Source organism: Falco punctatus, assembly GCF_963210335.1.
Source record: "Falco punctatus genome assembly, chromosome: 3".
NCBI lineage: Eukaryota > Metazoa > Chordata > Aves > Falconiformes > Falconidae > Falco > Falco punctatus.
In genome coordinates this window covers 19,999,810-20,020,824 of record NC_137582.1, presented here as the reverse complement: position 1 = coordinate 20,020,824, position 21,015 = coordinate 19,999,810, and the positions used below count along the sequence as shown (strand labels likewise).

Here is a 21,015-nt window from a genome sequence, read left to right as displayed (position 1 = left end):
GCCAACATCGCAACTCTTCATGCCACCAAGAGAGCTTTTCAAGGTGTCTGCGAGCTTATCTGTAGATCCATTTCTTAAGAACTTGGGGGACAGAAATACAAACTGCACATACTTAAGGCATAATGGTTTTATATCTGTCCGTGAAGGAGGAGAACAGAGAAAAGTCTGGGGGCAGTGTACAAGGCAATACATGCTGGAAGGCCAGTAGATCACGTTAGTGCCAGAAATCTGCCGGCTATGTTGTCTTGGCATTACAAGGGGAACAGTGAGCTCAGGGCAAGCCACCTGCTCGTCTGTTCTCACTGCCTGCATGGCGGTAACAACAAATGAATCGAGCGCTCTCAGATCTTTTCACATGTGCACAAAGGACCCACTTTGGGCGTTCGTTTCTGTGCATAAATTCCTGGTTTTCCATAGTGCTGCAGCTCCATCTGTCCTTGTAGAAAGTGTATTTTCAGCCCGGTGCTGAGGGAAGAAGGTATTAGAGCTGTTAACACTGTCCTCCCTTGGAGGGGCATGTCTCATCTGATAATCCATTTGGAAGGCAACAAGACATATTCCCTTGCTTTTACAGGTGTGATCAAAGACGTGATTAAATCAGGCATGCGCCCAACCATTATCACACCTTTTCTAAAGTAATATGTCTTTCAACATGCACAAAGCAATGAGATTTGTTGCTTTTTCTGCATGCTGTTGTGCTTTATCACAATGCTGCAAGGCCTAGATCCTTTAAAAGTATTTAATAATGGGGGGAAATCCAATCATTTTAGGTTTCTATAAAGTGGTGGTTTTCCCAAGTGCTATACTTGGAGCCTACTGTAATGAATCAAACAGTGGTGGTTGAAAGATAATTGCTTGTATTCACTTTGGCTACAGCGGGGCTAGAGCTGCTCCAAACTAATATATTAAGAACTTCATGTGACTTTTTTTGGTAAAATCTGTAAATCAACACCAGCTGAAACAGTGTCTCCTACATAATTTCACATGAAATATGTTTGTACTCTTGTGCTGATTTCTTTTCTGATGAATATGGAACATCTGAGTTTATATGAGGCCAGTAACAGCCGTACTGTTGGGAAACGCATTACTGGGGCAAAGGAGGAAGAAAAAAGGATTGCATAAATGGTTCAGAAGAAGCACAATAAACATGGAGAGAATAATTTATTTAAACATATAGCAGCTAAGGAAAAGTTCCAGTGGACTGGAAACTGTGACATTATGCTTGCAGGCTGCAGACTGTACACAGAACATTTTTTCATGTGAAATATTAGTATTCCACCTCAGAAAATTATAGACCTGTGGAAGAAGACACAGAAGTGTTGGCCTCTTGTTCAATGCTTTTATGTCTTTAGTGGCCACAAACCTTTTGCAGTTTCTGCATTCATATATGCAGTCTACTTATATATGGACTGAAATATTGTATATCTTTATCAATGATCTGGATGAGGGGATCAAGTGCACCCTCAGGAATTTTGCAGAGGACACCAAGCTGGAGGGAGTGTTGATCAGCTTGGGGACAGGAAGGCTCTGCAGAAGGCTCTGGACATGCTGGATCGATGGATCAAGGCCAGTTGTACGAGGTTCAACAAGGCTCAGTGCCGGGTCCTGCCCTTGGGTCACACCAGCCCCACACAGCGCTACAGGCTCGGGCAGAGCGGCTGGAAAGTGCCTGGGGGGAAAGGGCCTGGAGGTGTTGGTTGACAGCCGGCTGGGCATGAGCCAGCTGTGTGCCCAGGTGGCCCAGAAGGCCAACAGCATCCTGGCTTGTATCAGCAGTCGTGTGGCCAGCAGGACCAGGGCAGTGACCGTCCCCCTGCACTGGGCACTGGTGAGGCGGCACCTGGAACCCTGTGTTCAGTGTCGGGCCCCTCACTGCAGGGGGGACACGGAGGGGCTGGAGCGTGTCCAGAGACGGGCAACGGGGCTGGGGAAGGGGCTGGGGCACAAGTCTGATGGGGAGCGGCTGAGGGAGCTGGGGGTGTTCAGCCTGGAGAAAAGGAGGCTGAGGGGGGACCTTGTCGCTCTCTGCAGCTCCCTGACAGGGGGCTGTAGGCAGGGGGGGGTCAGTCTCTTCTCCCAGGGAACAAGTGAGAGGACAAGAGGAAACGGCCTCAAGTTGTGCCAGGACAACGGTTTGGATTGGATATTAGGAAAAAATTCTTCACTGAAAGGGTGGTCAATCACGCTTTGAACAGGCTGCCCAGGGAAGTGGTGGAGTCACCGTCCCTGGAGGTATTTAAAAGATGTGTAGATGTGGCACTTAGGGACATAGTTTAGTGGTGGCCTTGGCAGGGCTGGGTTAATGGCTGAACTCATTGACTTTAAAGGTCTTTTCCAACCTAAATGATTTTATGATTCTATGATTCTGTAGTTCAGCATTCAGAAAACTCTTGGTAGTCACATTCAGATGAAGACCTCACTGGCAATGTTTGTGTGGTGCTTTGATAGCCAGGGTAAGTAATGGACTAAACTTTGGCACACTCTTTAGCATGCCTGCACCTGTCTGGGTAGCTACAACAAGAACGGCCCATGGTCCATCTGCCCAGCTGAGGTCGTTGACACCATCTGAGGAACAACCATTCCCAGGCTCCTACAGATCCTGCCTTTCCTCAGGAAAGATGCTGTCCAGGCTTGTCTTGAGTAAATGAATTTGATTTAGGATTAACACACAGTGTTGGGCCATTTACACTGATGATGGGTGAATGTCTGAGTCTGTGTAAAGGCACGGGGCAGGCCCTAACTTCTTAGCTCCTCTTGTCCTGTTGCCCATCTAAGGTCTATCCCTACCTGCCAGTGCAACATGTGTTTTGGATTCACGCTCAGGCCTGACCCAGAGCTGGTGTGTGCTGTAAGCGTAATCCAAGTCTACCAGCGTTCAGCTGAGGCTGACACCCTGCGTAGAGCTGATGCTGTGCCTTGGTGAATAAGGGTCGAGGTGCGTGTTCTGAGCTATTAAAGCAGTAAGAAGTCACAGTCTGAATTTATTGTCTGAGCACATAAATACTTGTTCGCTGAGCTTTCTGCATGTGCGGAGAGACAATTTTGCTTAGAATGAGAAATGGAAAACACGTGGCCCAGCAATGGCAGCAAGCTTTTCAGCAGAGCAGCAGAACTTCTCTGGGCTTCTTATTGATTTATTTATTAATTTTAAAGGAAAATTTCCATTTATTCTGAAGAGCAGAGGAATAATGCTTCTGTAATACTTGTCTTTTCAAAGCTCATCTACTTGTAAACACTTAAGGCCTAATCAAACAAGATGAGATCCTTGTTAGCGTCCTGACAGAAGGAACTATTTATAAAGAGTGGTTACGCAGCAGCTGTGTATCTGTTCATATCTTATATCAGATGTAGGAAAATGCTGAGCTCATTGAAAGAAACCATCCCCAGACCAGATTTTTGCAAAAGTGAAATAATTTCAATAGAATTACTCATTAACTAGGATTTTTATGGATACGTTTTCCTTAATAATAAAGTTCTTCATTAGCCTGCCAGAATTTAAGCAGTGAGTAACTTCACGCCATTGAGTAATCCCCTTAAATCCCTATACCATAATTCTTCATGTTACGTGTTTGTATGACCTAGATAAAGAAAGAGATTTAAAGCAGATAGGATGGTTCTTTATCATTAAAACATTTGTGTCAGAGAGCAATTCTATGTTTAAAAAATGAATACAGTAGTGTTATGTTGCAGAATTCTGAGTAAAATCACTGTTACTGTTTGGCATAGATGCATTTGGAACTCATTAGTGTAGTTGGGGGCAATCAATAGCTTTCTGAGACATTTTTTGTTTTTTCTCTGTAGACGGTGATTAATTTTTTTTTTTTCATTTGGTACTCAAAGTGAAACTGGATGTTACAGGTTTCTCTTTAGGAAAAACATAAATAAGCAGAATGTTAATTAGGCTTATGCTGATTTGTTGCCTCTAGCTGGCTGTAAAGGTCATACTGGCTTCTATTTTACACTCAAAGCAATGTTTTTCTTAAGCAAACATGACAACTTAAGGGAACTGAAAAAGGCTGTAACATGAGTATATTTAGGCTTCTATCCTATTTTGATTTATTTACTTTAATAATTACATACTTTATATCATTGCAAGAAATAAGTTTTTAAAAAGGTCATGTACCACTATATAACATTAGACAAATTCCAGGCTTAAAAAGACCAGGGTGACTATGACTATATAGTCAGGTTCTTTGCGGTAGCTTCATAAGATCTCAGATGAGTGGCTGGAGGTTCCTGCAAACCTGGTGATTTGTGCTTCAGCAGGATGAGTGGGTGTTGCACACAGAGGAAGGAAAACCAACTGAGCACAGACACACAGAGGCTTCACCCAAGGGTAAAATGCAGAGCTGGGCCGTGGAGCTGGTGGAGCGACCTTCTGACATTGCAGCTTCTCCAGGCTTATAAGCTTTGATTTACCAAAGAAGCAGACCAGACCCTTGGCCTCTGCATGCTGCTAGCCAGCTGATGGGGTTTCCCCACAGCAGATGCCCAGCCATTTTTTGACAGAGTTGTATGTCACCAAGGTTGTAGGATTTCCCTCAGACATTGGAGGAGAACATGCCACCAGTTTGCTGTTGACTGTCAGATAATGACAGGCCAGTGAAGCCCCTGTTGTTTCAATCAGCCACCTAAGGACTGTTGTATGCTAGCACAGAAAAAATGAAAAACAAGTAATACCCTGTTGCAAAAGCAAGGAAGCAGGCTGGCAAATATGGGCGTCTTTCATCATGCTTACGGCTCCTGTGCTTTGGCAAGCATATGAAGAATGTCTGTATATCTGCATGCCCACTTTTAATAAAAGCCTTAATATAAAGAGCAAATGTTTTAACATAGGGAGTACTTGAACCTTTCTTTTTTTGCAGCTGACGTGAAACAGGACTTTAGAGAAGCTGTGAGTCCTTGTATAGTGCATTCAAAGCCCGCCTCTGATATTCTTCCTCCCTGTAGTATTCCCAAGCTTATTAATAGATATCAGTGTAAAACATGTAATTATAAAATACAGGCCTGGAAGGTCTTCTGCAGAATATTACAACGCATAATCCTTTGGTATATTTATTACAGTTCTCTAAGTTATTTTAAGTTCTTGCCTCAAGTAACAATTAGAAAATTTTGCTCCAAAACTTTGCCTTATTTTTACCTTAGGATTCCTCAGTGTCACTTTAATAGCTTTTCTTGCACTCTGCTTTTAACTCACCTGAAAGATTATAGACAGCAAATCTGTTCCTCCCTGTTTGTGTTTCGATAAGGCTAGACTCCCAAGCCAGTATCTTTTTCTCTCTGCTCATGAGACTGGCTCCTTATTTCTCATACCAGTGTAACACTGCTTTGTTGTATCTCTTTGACCTTATCGTTCTTGAATGAGGATGGTATGAACAATACACAATGCTTAGATGATGTCCTGTAGTATCATATACAATGGCATGAACAACTGGATTTACTGTCATTTCTGGAAACATCTCAGTTAGTGCAGCTAAGTTTGCCTTTGTTTTTGTATGGTCTCAGCCTGTTGATAGCCTGTAGTCAGTGAAAGTTTAGCTACTGCATATTCAGCTATTTTTTACTCTCTGTTGCTTTCAGCCTCCAAGTTCCTAGTATTCAGCAGAGCATTTTGTTGTTAGTGCGCAGCCTTGCATTTTATAGTCTTACCTGTGCCTCCATTTCTATGTGAAGGTCATCCACTAACAATTTAATCACCTCTAGGCCGTCCAGTCAAATGGATCGTTACTTTCAGTGTTTAAAAATTCGCATCAGTTCCAGTTTTATGTTATAGTTTAGTGGTCACACACTGGATTTCAATAGACTTCTGGGAGACAGTGGAAAGAACTCCCTTGAATCATGCCTTCTGTCAGTGTAACATCCTGCATATTGCAGGATTGCCAGCTATAGGAGGCAAAAAAAGCATGAATCAGTGCCAAAATATGGAAAGATTATATTTTTATTTAAAGAAATTCAATAAAGAGTGCTTTTTCTCGTCAGTATTTTTTCACTTACTGCTTTCACAGCTTCCTCCAAAGTAAAAATAAAGCCCAGTAATGCAGTTATGCAAAACATGAAAAAAAAGAAGCTATTCATTTAGAATGAGGATAAACAAAGTGCGATGATTTTAATACGACGTACAGTATATTGGAAGAATACTGCATCTATACTCATTGTAAGTTGAGCCTACGTATTTGTTGGAAGTGAGTATGAAGTCTTGGATCATAGTCTCAATATAAAATCGGGTTTGTTAACAACAGTACATAGCACTAAGTATTTTATTGCTCATTTTATTACCTGTCAGGTACTGGCTATTTGTGCTTAATGACGCTCATGATTACACAGCACAGTAATCAGTTAAGAGTTTTGTGTAGAGATGGAAAATAATTGCTGAAAGCAGTTGAGATATTACTGCAGTATGACGTATTATTAATAATGAAGGCAGATTTTTTTTTCTTGCTTTCAGCAGGGTTGGCAAGGCCTGCTGAAAGGAGTGCAAACTGTTTGTGCACCTCTCAGGAGCATAACATATTGGGGAGAAGATCTCCTGCAAGTCTGCAGTGCTGGGGCTGAGAGCAGGCATGCCTGGAAGGACTTTGAGATCAGGGGTTACCCAAAGCCATAAAGTATCTGAGCAAAACTATTTGTCACTCATTGACAGGGTGGGAGAAATATCACAGCTGCACTTGAGATAAGGTGCTTGGCTAATTTCAGTTCTCCTGTGGATTTCTTGGGTTACCTCTGGCAGATAATGACACCTGTTACTGTTTGCAGTGCCAACCTGTTCAGTACTGTGGTGCTTTCTGGGTGTCACGGATCTGTTCTTCCCCAGATGCACTGGGAGGCAGGTGGGTGGAAAGACCTCCTGGTTTCTCAGGAGGTCTGAAACTTGCGGCACGCAGCGTAAGAGTGTAACAAGGTCACACGTAGCTTTTCCCTGGGGGTAAATGTAACAGAGATGCCAGCCTTGCTGCATAAGGAACCTCAGCCTGTAGCTTTTTTTTGGCTCCCCTACCCCCTTGGATGCAACCTGCATCCAAGAGAGAGGTTGTCACACAGCAGGGCTTTCTGGCACCCACAGCCCCATGCTGCAGCCCCTCTTCTTGACTCCAGTGTCACGAACCTGTAGTCCAGCAACCTATTCCCCAGTTCCTGGTCTGTATCTCCAGGTACCTGAATGGCCGTGCTAGCAGGAATAGCTGCAACAGTAGAGCTGGGGCTGCTTGACCTGTATTTGTCCTGTTCGGCCCATTTAGCATTTCAAAGGAACATTCACCTCTCCCAGCTGTGCTACTGAGATAACAGGTCTGCATTCCCTGACACCAATTTCATTGATTTACACCGTTCACCCGTGAGACCTATGCTGCTCCTTCCTCAGTTTTCTATCCACAAAATACTTCCTTTATTGGGAGTGATTTTCAGCGTAAGTCCACGAGGGTTGGTGGGCTTTTGGCTACTATGTTAATCCAGTCAAGGGATGTCTATAACAACAGTTGTCCTATGGTTTCTGGTCTGCACATTGAAATTTATGGTGGTTTATGGTAGAAGTCTTCAGTTTAGGTTTGGGAAGACATCCCCAATAAAATTAGTCCCTACAATACTTACTGATTTAGTAAGCTTAAGTATATCTTTGCAGTGGAGATACAGAAAAATAACGTGAATGAGAGCTAGCTGATGGACATAAGCAAAAATGGCTTCTTCTTCAGTGAAAAGTACGTTGGTTCTTTCGAGGATCTGCATAGTAGTATCACATAGACCTTGACCTGCATGCATTTGTCCCAGTTGTGCATCCCAGCTCATCCATACATGAGTGAGAAGCACAATTGTATTTGACTTCCTTATTGAGGAGGAGAACTGTGAGTTCCTGAGTCCTGACAGCTTCAGCCCAGAAAGCAAACAGCCAGAGCGAGACAGGCAGGCTTCCACTTTCCTTATGACTAGGGGCAAGTGACATAATAACTTGTCTGAATTTTTGTTTTTGTCTTTGTAAAACCCGGTTTTATGCTTTCCAGCGAGGCAAAAGCTCTCAAGGTTCAAGTGCTCAGGCAGTTGGAAGTATTACTCATGTTTGTAGACGTTTTGATTAAAAGTGACATGAGAGTGAAATGGCTTGGCAGGCTAACCGGGGAGGTTAGCCACTTCACGGCTTCCTGAGGACATGCAGGGAAGTGTCGTCAGATCTGTAACCTTGCAAGATACTGAGTGTTGCTGCTTCTTGCAAGAGAGAAGTGAACAAATATTGTTCTGATGTGGTGATACCATTTAACTACCATCACACATGGGTGTATGACAGCCCAAAGAGAAAAGTGGAGGAGGGACAGCAGTCCACTGAACACATTCCTTTCTCTTGCCCTAGGAAAAAAAAAAAAAAAAAAGTCAAACCCTAGAAAAATGCCATAACATAAACATTCCAAAACATGATATAAAAGTTATCTAAAGATCCTATTTATATTCATTGTTTTACCAGATCAACGACTTTATGTTGTGTTGTTTTAAATGAAGACCAGATACAGGATACACCTTTGAGGTTTAAAAATCCAAACTTTGGTTTTGCAAGTGCTCTCTAGTTCTGTGACAGATCAATACAAACACACAGATCTAATTTCCTCTGCAGTCTGGAGTACTCACAAGGGAGGCTGTGGGTCTGAATTTCTGGCTTGAATTTGTGGGCTGAAAGAGTGTCTCCAAGAGGTGTCATTTTGATTTCATGCTAGACCCTGAGCCATGCCTGTGTCTGTTCCCCAGAGCTTGCTTTGACCCCTGCCAGTGTTAGTAAGGTGTTACGAGGATGGGGGATGTCCCTGTGCATGCTCGGTTGCAGGCGCAGTGACCTTATTACTTTCTGAATTTATACAAAAGGACTTTATAAAATAGGCAGCCCCAGTGTTTTATCTAAAGCCACAGGGGCACTGGTGAGCCATCACTTCTTTGGAAGCTTTAGGCTTTTCTTTGCAGTGCACCAAGAGATGGTTTATCTGAGATCTCTCCGGCTCTGTGCTCTCGCATCTCACATCTCGTCATGTGGACTACATGGCTGTGGGCAAAAAAGTGGAGATAAACAGTGATGAGAACTGATATCAGGAGCTGCTTTAAAGACACTCTTTCTAACCCTGTTTCAGATGGTAAGTTTCCTTCTCTGCCACAGCTACCAACACAGAAATGTCTTCATCCTATTTCCAGTATGACCCCATGTTTTAAAGGGTATTTTAGCTCCTGTGAATATCAACTAACAGAACTAAGTGATTGCAGAGCTGGAGCATAAATAGAAAGAGGAACAGGCAGCAGTGAATCGCTGACACTTCAGCTGAGACTTGGCAAGCCCAGCTGGAAATGCTTGTCCCAGCAATACACATTGCATTTGCAGAGTACCTTCACAATCACGTCTGCGTACAAAGTTTATATCATCACTGACCTATTTTATTCTTTTGGCTGACAGTGCAAAGGCAAAAATTTAGTGTAAAGGACATTTCATGTAGTTCTCTGTTTTCCTGGGTGTGTATATCTACACAGACGCTGCCATATGCTCCCTTATTTTGCAATGAATTGAGTCTGCAGCTGACCTGTGAGTTTTAACTTTCAGTGGGAATTATGCGTCTTAAGTCACTGAGACGCTTTGGAAAATGCCACTTTTTAGTAAGATGCCTGCCTACCATGCTGTAGGCAGGACATAAGCTTACATTCAGGAAACAGCCAATCTTTTATACTCTGGGAGGGTATAAAACTGTTCCGTTTTCAACTGAAAGGGGCGGTTCTGCCTGCTAGTGGAGCACCTGTGATGTCCCTTGAGATAAGTTATATAAAACCCATGCTTTTCAGCCACCATGAATTGTTCTCATCTTTGGCAAGATATTTTTTCTGTTTGTTTAGTATTGTCACAAAGGACATGGTGGCTTGCTTTGCTTAGAAATAAGTAAATCCTCTGACAGAAGTTCCAAATATATGAAATCTGTGAATCAATTTGAAGATGGCAGAAACCACCTGCGATGATTTTCCCCTCTGCATATCACTGTTAATTTTCAAGTGATCTAATCTGGTTTTATTCAGAGTTAACCTTAAAGTGATAAAACTGTAGTAGCTCAATGCATGCTGACTGGCAGTGCTCAGGCTGGGATGATCACTGAAACCAAGGGTATACGCTACAGCGAGGTGTAACGCAGCAGTAAGCTGTGAGCGTGCTGGAACTTATCAGTGGCAGTTCAGCACTCAGGCAGGACATGCTTTGTGCCATGACTAATTACAACATCAGTGTATATTGTTCTGTAATTAGTAAATTCTGCTAAGAATCTCCATTTTAAATGGTCTCTTCACTGCTGTTTTGTTCTTCTGCTAAAAAAGCAGTCATTCTATGATGCTGCATTCTGTGATATAGATGGTATATATAGTATATATGGTATATAATATATAACATGATACATAATACATACAAATATAACATAAAAATATTATATATCATTTGTACATATGTTTTATTTGTATATATCATATATATATATACAAATATGTATGCAGACATTTCTATATACATCTCTCTATATATGTATGGCTTGGCTTCACCAAAGGTAAATTTTGCCTGACCAACCTAGTGGCCTTCTATGATGAAGTGACTACAGCAGTGGACAAGGGAAGAGCTACGGATGTCATCTACCTGGACTTCTGTAAAGCTTTTGACACAGTCCCCCCCAACAATCTTCTCTCTAAGTGGGAAAGATACAGATTTGATGGATGGGCTGTTCAGTGGATGAGGATTTAGTTGCATGGTCACATCCGGAGGATATTGGCCAATGACTCAATGTCCAGATGGAGATTGGTGACCAGTGGTGTACCTCATGAGTCCATACTGGGACCAGTACTGTTTAATATCTTTGTCAATAACATAGATAGTGGGATTGAATGCACCCTCAGCAACTTTGCAGATGACACCAAGCTTAGTGGTGCAGTTGATATGCCTGAGGGATGGGATGCCATCCAGAGGGACGTGGACAAGCTCAAGGAGTGGGGCTGATGAGGTTCAACTAGGCCATGTGCAAAGTCCTGCGCCTGGGTTAGGGCAACCCCTGATATCAATACAGGCTGGGCAACGAAGGGATTGACAGTGGCCCTGCGGAGAAGGACTTGAGGGTTATTGGTGGGTTAAAAGCTGGACATGAGCCGGAAATTTGAGCTTGCAGCTCAGAAAGCCAACTGTATCCTGGTCTGCATCAATAGAAGAGTGTCCAGAAGGTCGAGGGAAGTGACTCTCCCCCTCTGCTCCATTCTGGTGAGACCCCACCTGGAGTACTGTGTCCAGCTCTGGAGCCATCAGCGCAGAAAAGACATGGACCTGTTGGAGCGGGTCCAGAGGAGGGCCATGAAGATGATCAGAGGGCTGGAGCACCTCTCCTGTGAAGATGAGCTAGGAGAGTTGGGGTTTTTCAGCCTGGAGAAGAGAAGGCTCTGGGGACAGCTTGCTGCAGCCTTTCAGTGTTTAAAGGGGGCTTATAAGAAAGATGGGGACTGGCTTTTTAGTAGGGTCTGTAGTGACAGGACAAGGGGTGATGGTTTTAAACCAAAAGAGGGTAGGTTTAGATTAGATATTAGGAATTTTTTATGCTGAGGGTGGTGAATCACTGCAACAGGTTGCCCGGAGAGGTGGTAAATGCCCCATCCCCAGAAACATTCAAGTTCAGGTTGGATGGAGCACTGAGCAACGTGATCTAGTTGATGTCTGTTCATTGCAGGGGGGTTGGACTAGATGACCTTTAAAGGTCCCTCCTAACCCAAACTGTTCTGTGATTCTGTGATATCTGCATATGTATGTGTGTGTATGATTGCTTCAGGAAGCTTTAAAAGAGATGAATGTGTGGAGCACAGTATGAAAGGCTTTACACGGTGTTGTCTATCGAGTGTCAGGAGCCAACCTGTTCCCTGCACATTTTTACTGAGCCTTGCTAGGATGAGCATAGGGACTGTATAGGATGTACAAGGAAATGGTAGATGAATTATTCAGAAAATTACCAAGGAGAGCAAGAGACTTTTTGTCTTTTCATGCATAGAAATCAGGACTGGATGGTGCTCTGCGAGATCTACATTTAGCCAAGCACAAACTACTAGACTTGATAGAGGGAAATAGCTGGGTGAGATATTTGGACCATGGTCCAGTTAGTGACATCATTACTGTCTTCAGCCAGCAGGCTGGCCTTTTCTGGGGTTTAAAAGGAAAGCTAGACTCTTGTGCAGGCACTACCTTTGCAAAATCCTTACCCATTGGCTCAGAAAAAGATGCAAGAAACTTCAAAATGTGTAAGTTCCCTGGTGGAAAACAAAATGCAAGTTTCATGTAGCTGTGAGCGCGATTTCTTCCTAAGTTAGTGACCGATTCTTCATTTCTAGGCAAAGGTTTCAATGTTTCCATTATCATGACTCTTCTGACAGTTGGCGAAGAAAATGCCTGATGGCCTCTCAACAAATTACATTGTTCCTGATTAACTCCAAAGATATTTACTGCAAAGCAGGAGCAGTATGTTCCAGGTTAGCCCATTCCATGCTACGTAGGAGGAAGGCACTTCTGTTTGGAGCAAGACTCCCTATGTGTTGTTAATTAGGAACAACTCCTGTTTAGACAAGCCCCCAGGAAAACTGTTCTGGCACGTATGCTTGCAAATACGAACTGTCTTTATTTGTTCTAAGCATGAATAAGAGCCATAGACATCAATTTGTAAACACTGAAGGGTTGCATATGCCTGTTACAGTTCACAGGCAGTTGCTCAGATGCTTGAGTTCTCACGTTGTTTTCTGCAGATAGGGGAGACTGTGGCCCTAAGTGCAAAATCTAGCAGGTAAGCTTGAATAATATATGGAATTACGTATGGATGATGTACTGGTGTTGCACAAGATTGTTTTCTGGTGTTAAGCTACTAAGTTGTAGGAAGAGGGACAAGTTTTGAGAGGCTGGCTGAATGAAGGTGTCCCCCCATGACCCCTTCTTTGTTCACCCTGTCTCTTCTCTCCCATCTCCCCTTATGGTGGTCAGGGTTTGTCAGTGAGTTAATTCCCCTAAGCAGCTCTTGGGAAAAACTTCTAGTGAGAGAAACATGACTAGTGTCAAGTTAGGTCTTTTCCAGTCATTATGCAGACTTGCTGATGAAAAGTGATTAACATTACTTATAGAGAAAACATCAAGATCTTTTGGTGAGAAGCCAGTTTCCTAATGCCAAGGGATAAAGAATTTACCACTTTGCTTGAGTGTTGGTTCCAGTGTATAATTGCATTCACCGCTACATTTTTTTTTCTTTTTATCCCATTTGATTTGGCTCCTGATAAATATTTCTGAACAGACACATTTTTAGAATTCCTCCCTAAACTTTCCATTTGCATACTGCAAGATAGGCTCAGGAACATTACCTGAGGCTTTTCTGTTTGTAGTTTACACGAGGTACAGTTTCAATTTATTGAGCTACTTCTCCTCCATACAGTTTGATTTTTAGCAGGTTTGTAGAGGTGAGGGAGCCCTAACAGAACAGCATACATCACCAGGGAGAAAATCTGAATTCCCTTTCTCTTCTTTATTCCAAACAAATTAGCCTGGACATAATTCAGTATGGAGACAGTTGCTATAGGCTGCAGAAAAAGTTCTCACTTCCATTTGAAAATTGTGGGTAAATTTGGTTTTTCAGGTTTCTTGAGGCTTATGTGGTCACGCTCTGATTGATTTAATGACTTTGTAACCTTTTAGCAAATTTGGATCCACTTTAGCAAGGGGGTGGAGATATTTAAGATAATGAAATTTCTGTGATTTTTATGAATATAGGCAAGAAGGTATAGAGAGAGACCTTGTAGAAGCTCTGAGCGAGGAAGGTTGTAGTGGGAATCCGTGTCTTTTGACATGACAAAGAACTTGAAATATTTGTAAGCCCACCAACTGCAGGAAAGCCTTTGGCCAGAATTTAAGACATTTCTGGGGCTCTTGGCTACTGGCTTGTTTGCAAAATGCCAGACCACTCCCGGCACTTTCCTATGTGATGTTTGGACAAAGAATTTCATAGAAGGGGGTTTCCCTCCTGTATCAGTTGAACTCCATCCCTTTAAACTTACACTGATGACTGAAAAGCTGGGTTGAGCCATCTGCATATGTGTTATACACTGTTTCCCTAGTTTTGTACTTGCAGATTATTGTGCGACCTAAGACTGGATGAACACGAACAGAATCTGGAATATATTTTAAAAGTAAAGCTCCATCAGACGTACTGATAATTGCATGTTCTATAATTAAAACTATGCAGGCTTTTCTTTCTAAGTATGGCAACAGCTGTTAGACCACATCTGGAAAACATGCTTTAAGCAAAGATATTTTAGCTCAGAGAATTTCACAATGCATGAGATATTTACCAGCACTTCTTTCCAGAATACTAATCTGATTTATCAGTATTTTTCATATAAAAGTCTCTTCATTTTTTTTATGATGTTTGCAAAGCTGATTTTGAATTCACATCACAGATTCGTCATTCCAGTGTAGTTCAAGGCTAAGTGCTGCAAACCAAAACCGCTGTTTTGCTACTGTTTTTAGGTAGAAGCCTATGTAAAGCCTTGTCTAATGCCCTAATAATATGTTCTTCACTGATTTCAGCCAAATATTTTACCTTTCTTTTATTCTAATGAGAAACAATTTTTTTCATACTGGAGTCACATTCAGAGGAAAACTGGTTGGACTCCTGGTCTGTGCTTCTTGAGGCTCATGTGAATGCCCTTCTGTGCTGTCTTCCCCTCTGGAAAACAGAGGTAACCCCTGAAAGTATTATAGCATTATTCAGAACTTCTCTGAAGTCAGTGAGAGTGTTTACAAGGTAGGATCCTGGCCACTTGGAAATGAATGGCAATATTTCTGTTTATGATAGGAGCCCAGGCTTCTATGCTTTCTTAAAAACTGTTGTATAAACATAGCACTTCAAGAAACAGAATTATTGAAATTATTAATTAAAATGAAAACAAGAAAGCAAAAATCTTTTAAAAACTTCAAAAAGATCTCTGTCCATTAATTTACTGATAATGTTACTCCTTTTGTTTATTGGGAAAAAATAACTAAGAAGAAAGATGCAGAACCCCAGAACCTTTACCAACAAGGTAATATTCCAATCAGGATCTTGCATTCTGACCCAAGTGTCTCAAAACCAGCCAGCCAACTTGCTTTCAAGGTGATGGGGGGGATTATGGGGCTAGGTAGTGTTTACCAACAGTTCCCCAAGTGAGAAATCAGTTTTCCTTTACTTGGAGTAGGAGGCAACTTTTTATGCTAGATAACGTTGTGTTGGAACAGCTTTGCACCCAAATTTTAAATCATAAATGCTATGCTTCTGGTGCAGCTGGAGGCAAAACACAATTACCCAACCAAGGAATGAACTGCAGCAAAAAAAAAGGAATGAGATTTTTTTTTTTTTAAATAAAAGAGAAACATGGAATGTATTAGTGGTAATGTGGGAAAATTAATTCCAAATTATTGACAGTTTAATTGACCTACAGGAAGTATTTTAATGGGCTTAGCATGCTTTGCTGTTCTTCATTTTTAGATCTTTTCCACTGGGCAGAAAACAAGTTTTTCCAAATACGGGGTTTAAAGTTGTAATAAGTGGTTGCTGTGGATTGCCTGGTGGTCAGGCGCCAGTGGTGGGCGCGTGGCCAAGTCTCTTCCCCTTCCATCCAACACCTGCAAAGCCCACCCTGTGAGCAGGGCTTGGACGCCTCTGCACCACTCTTGTCCCAGCCTTGCTAGTTACAGAGGCTCTTTGCAAATGAGATTCACAAGGTGATTTGACCCCCAGGCTCCGGCTGCATGAAGAAAAGGTCATTAAAGATCGGCGACATCACCTCAAGACATACCCCAACTGCTTCGTTGCCAAAGAGTTGATCGACTGGCTGATCGACCATAAAGAAGCCTCTGACCGAGAGACAGCAATTAAACTGGTGCAGAAATTACTGGATCACAGCATTATCCACCATGGTAAGTGCAATATCAGCTGCTAAAAAGTTCTAAGCTAAATTTTACTGACTGCTCTGAAATAAAGGGAAATCCCACTCCTGCTCTTCAAGTATAGGACAGGTAGGATTCTTTCCCTGCCGGAAAGGGAGCATCTCCCTTGAACTGTGTTGCTCCACAGGGTCCCCTGTGTGCTGAGGGACACACAGAGGCTGAAGAGGTGTTGAGGGACCTTCCCCGTATTGGTGGTGGGGGGGATGGGGATGTTACTGGAGACTGTGCTGCTGCTTCCCTGCCTCCAGAGCAACCCCAGCTGGGTCCTGACCCCTTTCTCCCTGCTGCCCTCACCTCCTTGCTCCTCAGAACACAAGTTTTCCAGCTAAAAAACCCATCTGAAAAATCAGCCGGCAAAAAAAGATCATTTTTCTCATGTGGATTAGTTCTCTGGCCCTGTCCCTCATACCAGCTGCACAAACATTAGTGCTGGTACAGCTGCAAGAAAGTTAGTGGTCCAACTGTTCCCTGATTAATTTTCTCCTAAACTTGTTGTCTGTTTGAGATCTGTTCCTTTCAGCTTCTAGAATAACAATTTATGCCAATGAAAAGAGACTTTGAATTCAGTGGTAACATTTAGTTGCCTTTTGGTGCACAAAAAGGCTAGGAAGCACACAAAGAGAGAAGATCCAAGGCCTTGATTTGAAGTGTGTAGTATTACCCATTTCAAAAAGGCAAAATGTACCATTTGTTTCTTTTTTAAGAGAAAACCGAATGACTGTGAAGAGATGAATATTGACTTTATGCAGGGGTCACTGTATGTGCAGCAATACTGCTGCTATCTGCAATACATTAGCAACACCTTAATTAAAGTAAGAAATGCACATATTGAATGAGTGCCACTTCTACAGCTTCTGCTTGGCTATTAAATTAAAATTCTGGGTTGTTATGGAAACTGGGACTCACGGTAGATAGTTAAAGTATAAAGTAATTATAGGGTATTCAAGTCTGACTACTTAATCCTCTATTGAGAAAATGTCAGTGAAGAGTTACGTGGATGCCTGAGTGACTTAATTTAATTGAGCGATAGATGTTTTATTGCTGAATGCTTGTTTAAAGCTTTAACAGCTTTCAAATGTTTTCTACCTCAGGATCCAATTGCACACTGTAACTTCAATACAAATTTTATATATATATGTGTATATATTACATACAGAGCAGGTGTTTCTCGAAAATGTTCAAGTATTGCACTCAAATTTAATAAAATGGTTTGCAAAGTGAGCTAGGGTAAATGCAGAGAGGTTCAATCAGATTCAAATCAGAGCAAAGGATGCTCAGAGCATCCTTTCAACTCCAGGGTCAATCGAAAGGGGCACCAGCTCCTGCTCCTGCAGTGTAGGTGGTGAGCCCCTGTGTGTGGGCTAAGTCTGCTAGGAGCAGCTTGGTCGGGATATCTTTCCCATTCATTTATGCCCTTGCTGGAGCTCTGTTCTGTGTTTACAAGAGTCCACCGTCAGCTGCTGTCTTATTTAGCATTTCTCACTGTGCTCCTGTTGTACCTACCATTTGCTAGCTGGCATGGCAGAACGACATAGACAATTCTAACAGGGCAGAAGGCTTTGATTTTAACTGCTTCTGCAGCAAGCCTCAGGCTTCCTACAGCGTAGCTCAACTGATACAAGTGACTTTAAGAAGTTTGCCAGTCCTTAAATAACCAAGTGTTCTACACTGGCGGCCTTTTAAACAAACAAGCTAACGGACTGTTTTCATCAAAAGATTTTCCAGGTATGTAGCAGATGGATGCTTTCTTGCTCTTTACGTTTGCAGTAATACTCACAAAACTGATGAACATCTACCCCCCTTGCCTAGAAATCTGGTTACCTACCTGAAAGTTTTCTTCAGCCTTTCATGAGCTATTAAAACTGAATAAAGTTGTATGCTCAAAAATACAGGGGATTAGGCTCCATATGGGCTTACCTTGAAGTTCAGCAGCGATACCTGCTAAATAGATCCTCAACTCCTTCACATCTATATGAAGTTTTTTTTAATTTATTTTATCTTACGTTTCAGTCTGTGATGAGCATAAGGAATTTAAGGATGTCAAGCTGTTCTACCGCTTCCGAAAAGATGATGGGACATTTCCACTGGACAACGAGGTGAAGGTATTCATGAGAGGACAAAGACTGTATGAAAAGTATGTTTCATTCTGTATCCATCCACAATGTATTGGTAATAGTACCACAGGAGGCAAATTATACTTATTAGCCTATTTTTGAATAGTTAGAGGCTTTCAAGTCATGTGGGAATGGATCTGGGTAATCCTGTGACTTTAGCTGGAAACTCTTCTCTCCCATTTATCTTCTTCCTTTCTACCATCTTCTTCTGTAGCATTTTCTTTAAAATGAAATAGCATTTTCTGATGTTCTGGTTTGTAAATACATCCTATATGAGAACCCAATGTAAATTTAAGCCCTTGTACTCTTTCAGTAAAAATAATTAGTAAAAGATGATTTGTCATGTAAAACGGTAATAACAAGACCTAAAGCGTTAGTACCTCAAAGTGCACTGAACAAATGGCTACATATCTGTTGAGACTCCAAATCTACAGCTTCACCAGGTGGTACAATTTTAAACAACAGGTGAAATTAATCTTCAATGTTCCGGTCTACAGAGCTTCTACATCAGAACGGTTATATTGAAAGTAGATTCAGAAAAAAACACCAACCCAGCCAGGAGCATCTAATTAAGATTTGAAACAGATGATTATTCTGAGATATTGAATATCCCACTGGATTACTTCTGTCAGATAACTAAGCAGCTTAACCATACTTCCTAGTCTATAATTAATGACATTTTTATTCATGATGTAGAGATTGTGAGAGGTACTTTCAAGCAGAGAGAATAAAATGCATGTTGACATATGCTACAAACTAATGCAGAAGTTGTGATGCGTTACTTACCGAAAAGCACAAAGCACCCCCTGTCCTGCTTGGTAGAGCAGAAGTATGCAGCAGCCAGGAGAGATGCTGTGTTTTCTGGCTGAAGTAAATTTATTTTCCTCTTAGAATAAAGCACTCGGGAAAATCCCAAGTTTAAAAGCTGATGATAAATATTATTTTCGAGATCAGGAGTCTCTGAAGGTCAATTTGGTGAAAGAGCAATTAAAGTGATACATAAACCAATAATTGTAAATGCCACTCCTTTTGTTGCACCCATCACATAAAATTCCCTGAGACTCAGTGACTGTGACTAAAGTAAAAAAAAAAAAAAAAATTGTATAAGAAACAAGAAAATATACCACTGAAAAAATCCCTCACTGGATGCACTGGGACAGATGAATTGAATCACCCACCTCCAAAATCTTCTTTGCCTTACTAAGCACACAGCATTTGCGCCTTTAGACTCTGCGCCTGTAAGGCTGGTCCGTACTATGAAAAAGTCAATCAGTGCGTCTACATTAGCAAACCCTTTTTTCTATTTCTTTTTCTATATTTCTGTTTTTCTGTGAGAAAAATAATTTTTTTGTTGTTGAGGCTGATAACAGTCCTCTGCATGAAAGGAGCCATGGTGGGAAGAACTTTGCTTTACCAGTGTCTGCTTCCATCCCCATTTCTCTGCATGGAGGACTGTCCCCAAACCAATGTCTAGTGTGCAGTTTGTCCAACATGATACTAGCAAAAAAATGTTTGTAACAGTATACATTGTTCCCATCTTGGAAACGGAGTTAACGCCAAAAGCAGCACCTAGATCTAAATATAACCATGTCCTCATGAGGTGGTTGCTCCTAGGCAACGTATCTAAAGGGTTCAGAAACTTTTAAAACCATCCCCCAGTGCTAAGTATAGTATAGAATAAAAATATATGGCATTTCAAAACCAGTCTGTGACAGTCAAATCTAGTCAAAATTCTCCTTGAATCATTGGAAATATTTTATATTCATGGGAGATAAGAACTCATACCTGGCCTTCACTTTGTTTATTGTAGCAAACCTAGTGTGCAGAGCACTTGGATTTTGTTAGATCCCTTGTTTGTGCATGCTTATTAGCAACCCCTTTGCAGTTTCGCTGGATGTATTTTAAACTCAAAATCTAATACTGAAAGACTACTACAGAAAGAGTTCTGCAGTGACATGTGTCTGTGTAACGTATCTGTTGTAGCAGATATTTGCTGATAGTGTTGAGAAAAAAAAATTCAGTGCAATCAAAATAGTTATTAAATGGCAACAACTGGAGTAAAGGATTCATGCACAGATGTGAAGTCACTTACCAGTATCTTCAACTGGTCTATCAAAATGCCTGGAGGCCTAATTTCAAGAGAAATGCAACTATGCCAAAGGAAATCTATCTGAATCCAACACATTTTGAAAATCTGTGGCGAATTTTGTAGATGCTGCTGATCTTCACTAGGCTTAGCTAGTTTAAGATAGACATTATAATACTACTCTCTGCTTTTTTCCACCCACTGCATTAGGGCTGGAGTACCATTACATTCAGAAGCCAGTGGAGTTTCTGCTGGCCAAAATTGTGGACATGTTATTTGACATCAGTCCATGCAGATTTGTACCCTCAACGGGTAAAATGAGCAAAGGGCTCTAGAAGGAGCAGCAGGTTGTGGCATACGCAGAGGATGTGGATGCATGTGGCAGGTTCCCTGCATTCAGACAGCTGTTTTGGGTAAATGCCTTCTGCTCTCCCTGGGACACAGGAACATGAGGACTGTACCCCACCTGAGGAGCTCCCTTTCCTGGTCTCCCTTCTGTGTGACCACAAAGCTCCTCCTAGGCTGCATTCTCCTCTCATGTGGCATTACCTCCTTCACCTATTGTGGACATCTTCAGCAGCTATATATGCGTGGTTAGAAGATTTAAAATCAGTCTCTGATTGTCTTCTTTCATTTGCACTGAAAATCACAAATCACTTCAGATTCCCTGCACATCATTGCAAATGTTGGTAATCCTTTCTGTGAGCATGCTTTGGGTTCAAGTTTATAACTAGAGATGAAACCTACTGGATTTCCTACAGTCTTCTCTGAAAATTGTTGAATAGTTTGTAGGTCCAAGGATGGTATCAGTTTTCATACTCCACAGGACTGACCAG

General features: G+C 41.8%; 1 protein-coding gene across 2 annotated transcripts in view; it reads left to right on the top strand.

Moving 5' to 3' along the window:
• DEPTOR (DEP domain containing MTOR interacting protein) overlaps positions 1-21,015 on the top strand; it is a 76,348-nt gene that overhangs the window by 13,006 nt on the left and 42,327 nt on the right. For both annotated transcript variants that reach the window (XM_080378349.1, XM_080378350.1), the window contains 2 exons: positions 15,771-15,949; positions 17,990-18,113. In XM_080378349.1, coding sequence (XP_080234475.1) covers positions 15,771-15,949; positions 17,990-18,113 — 303 coding nt within the window. The remainder of the gene's footprint in view (positions 1-15,770; positions 15,950-17,989; positions 18,114-21,015) is intronic.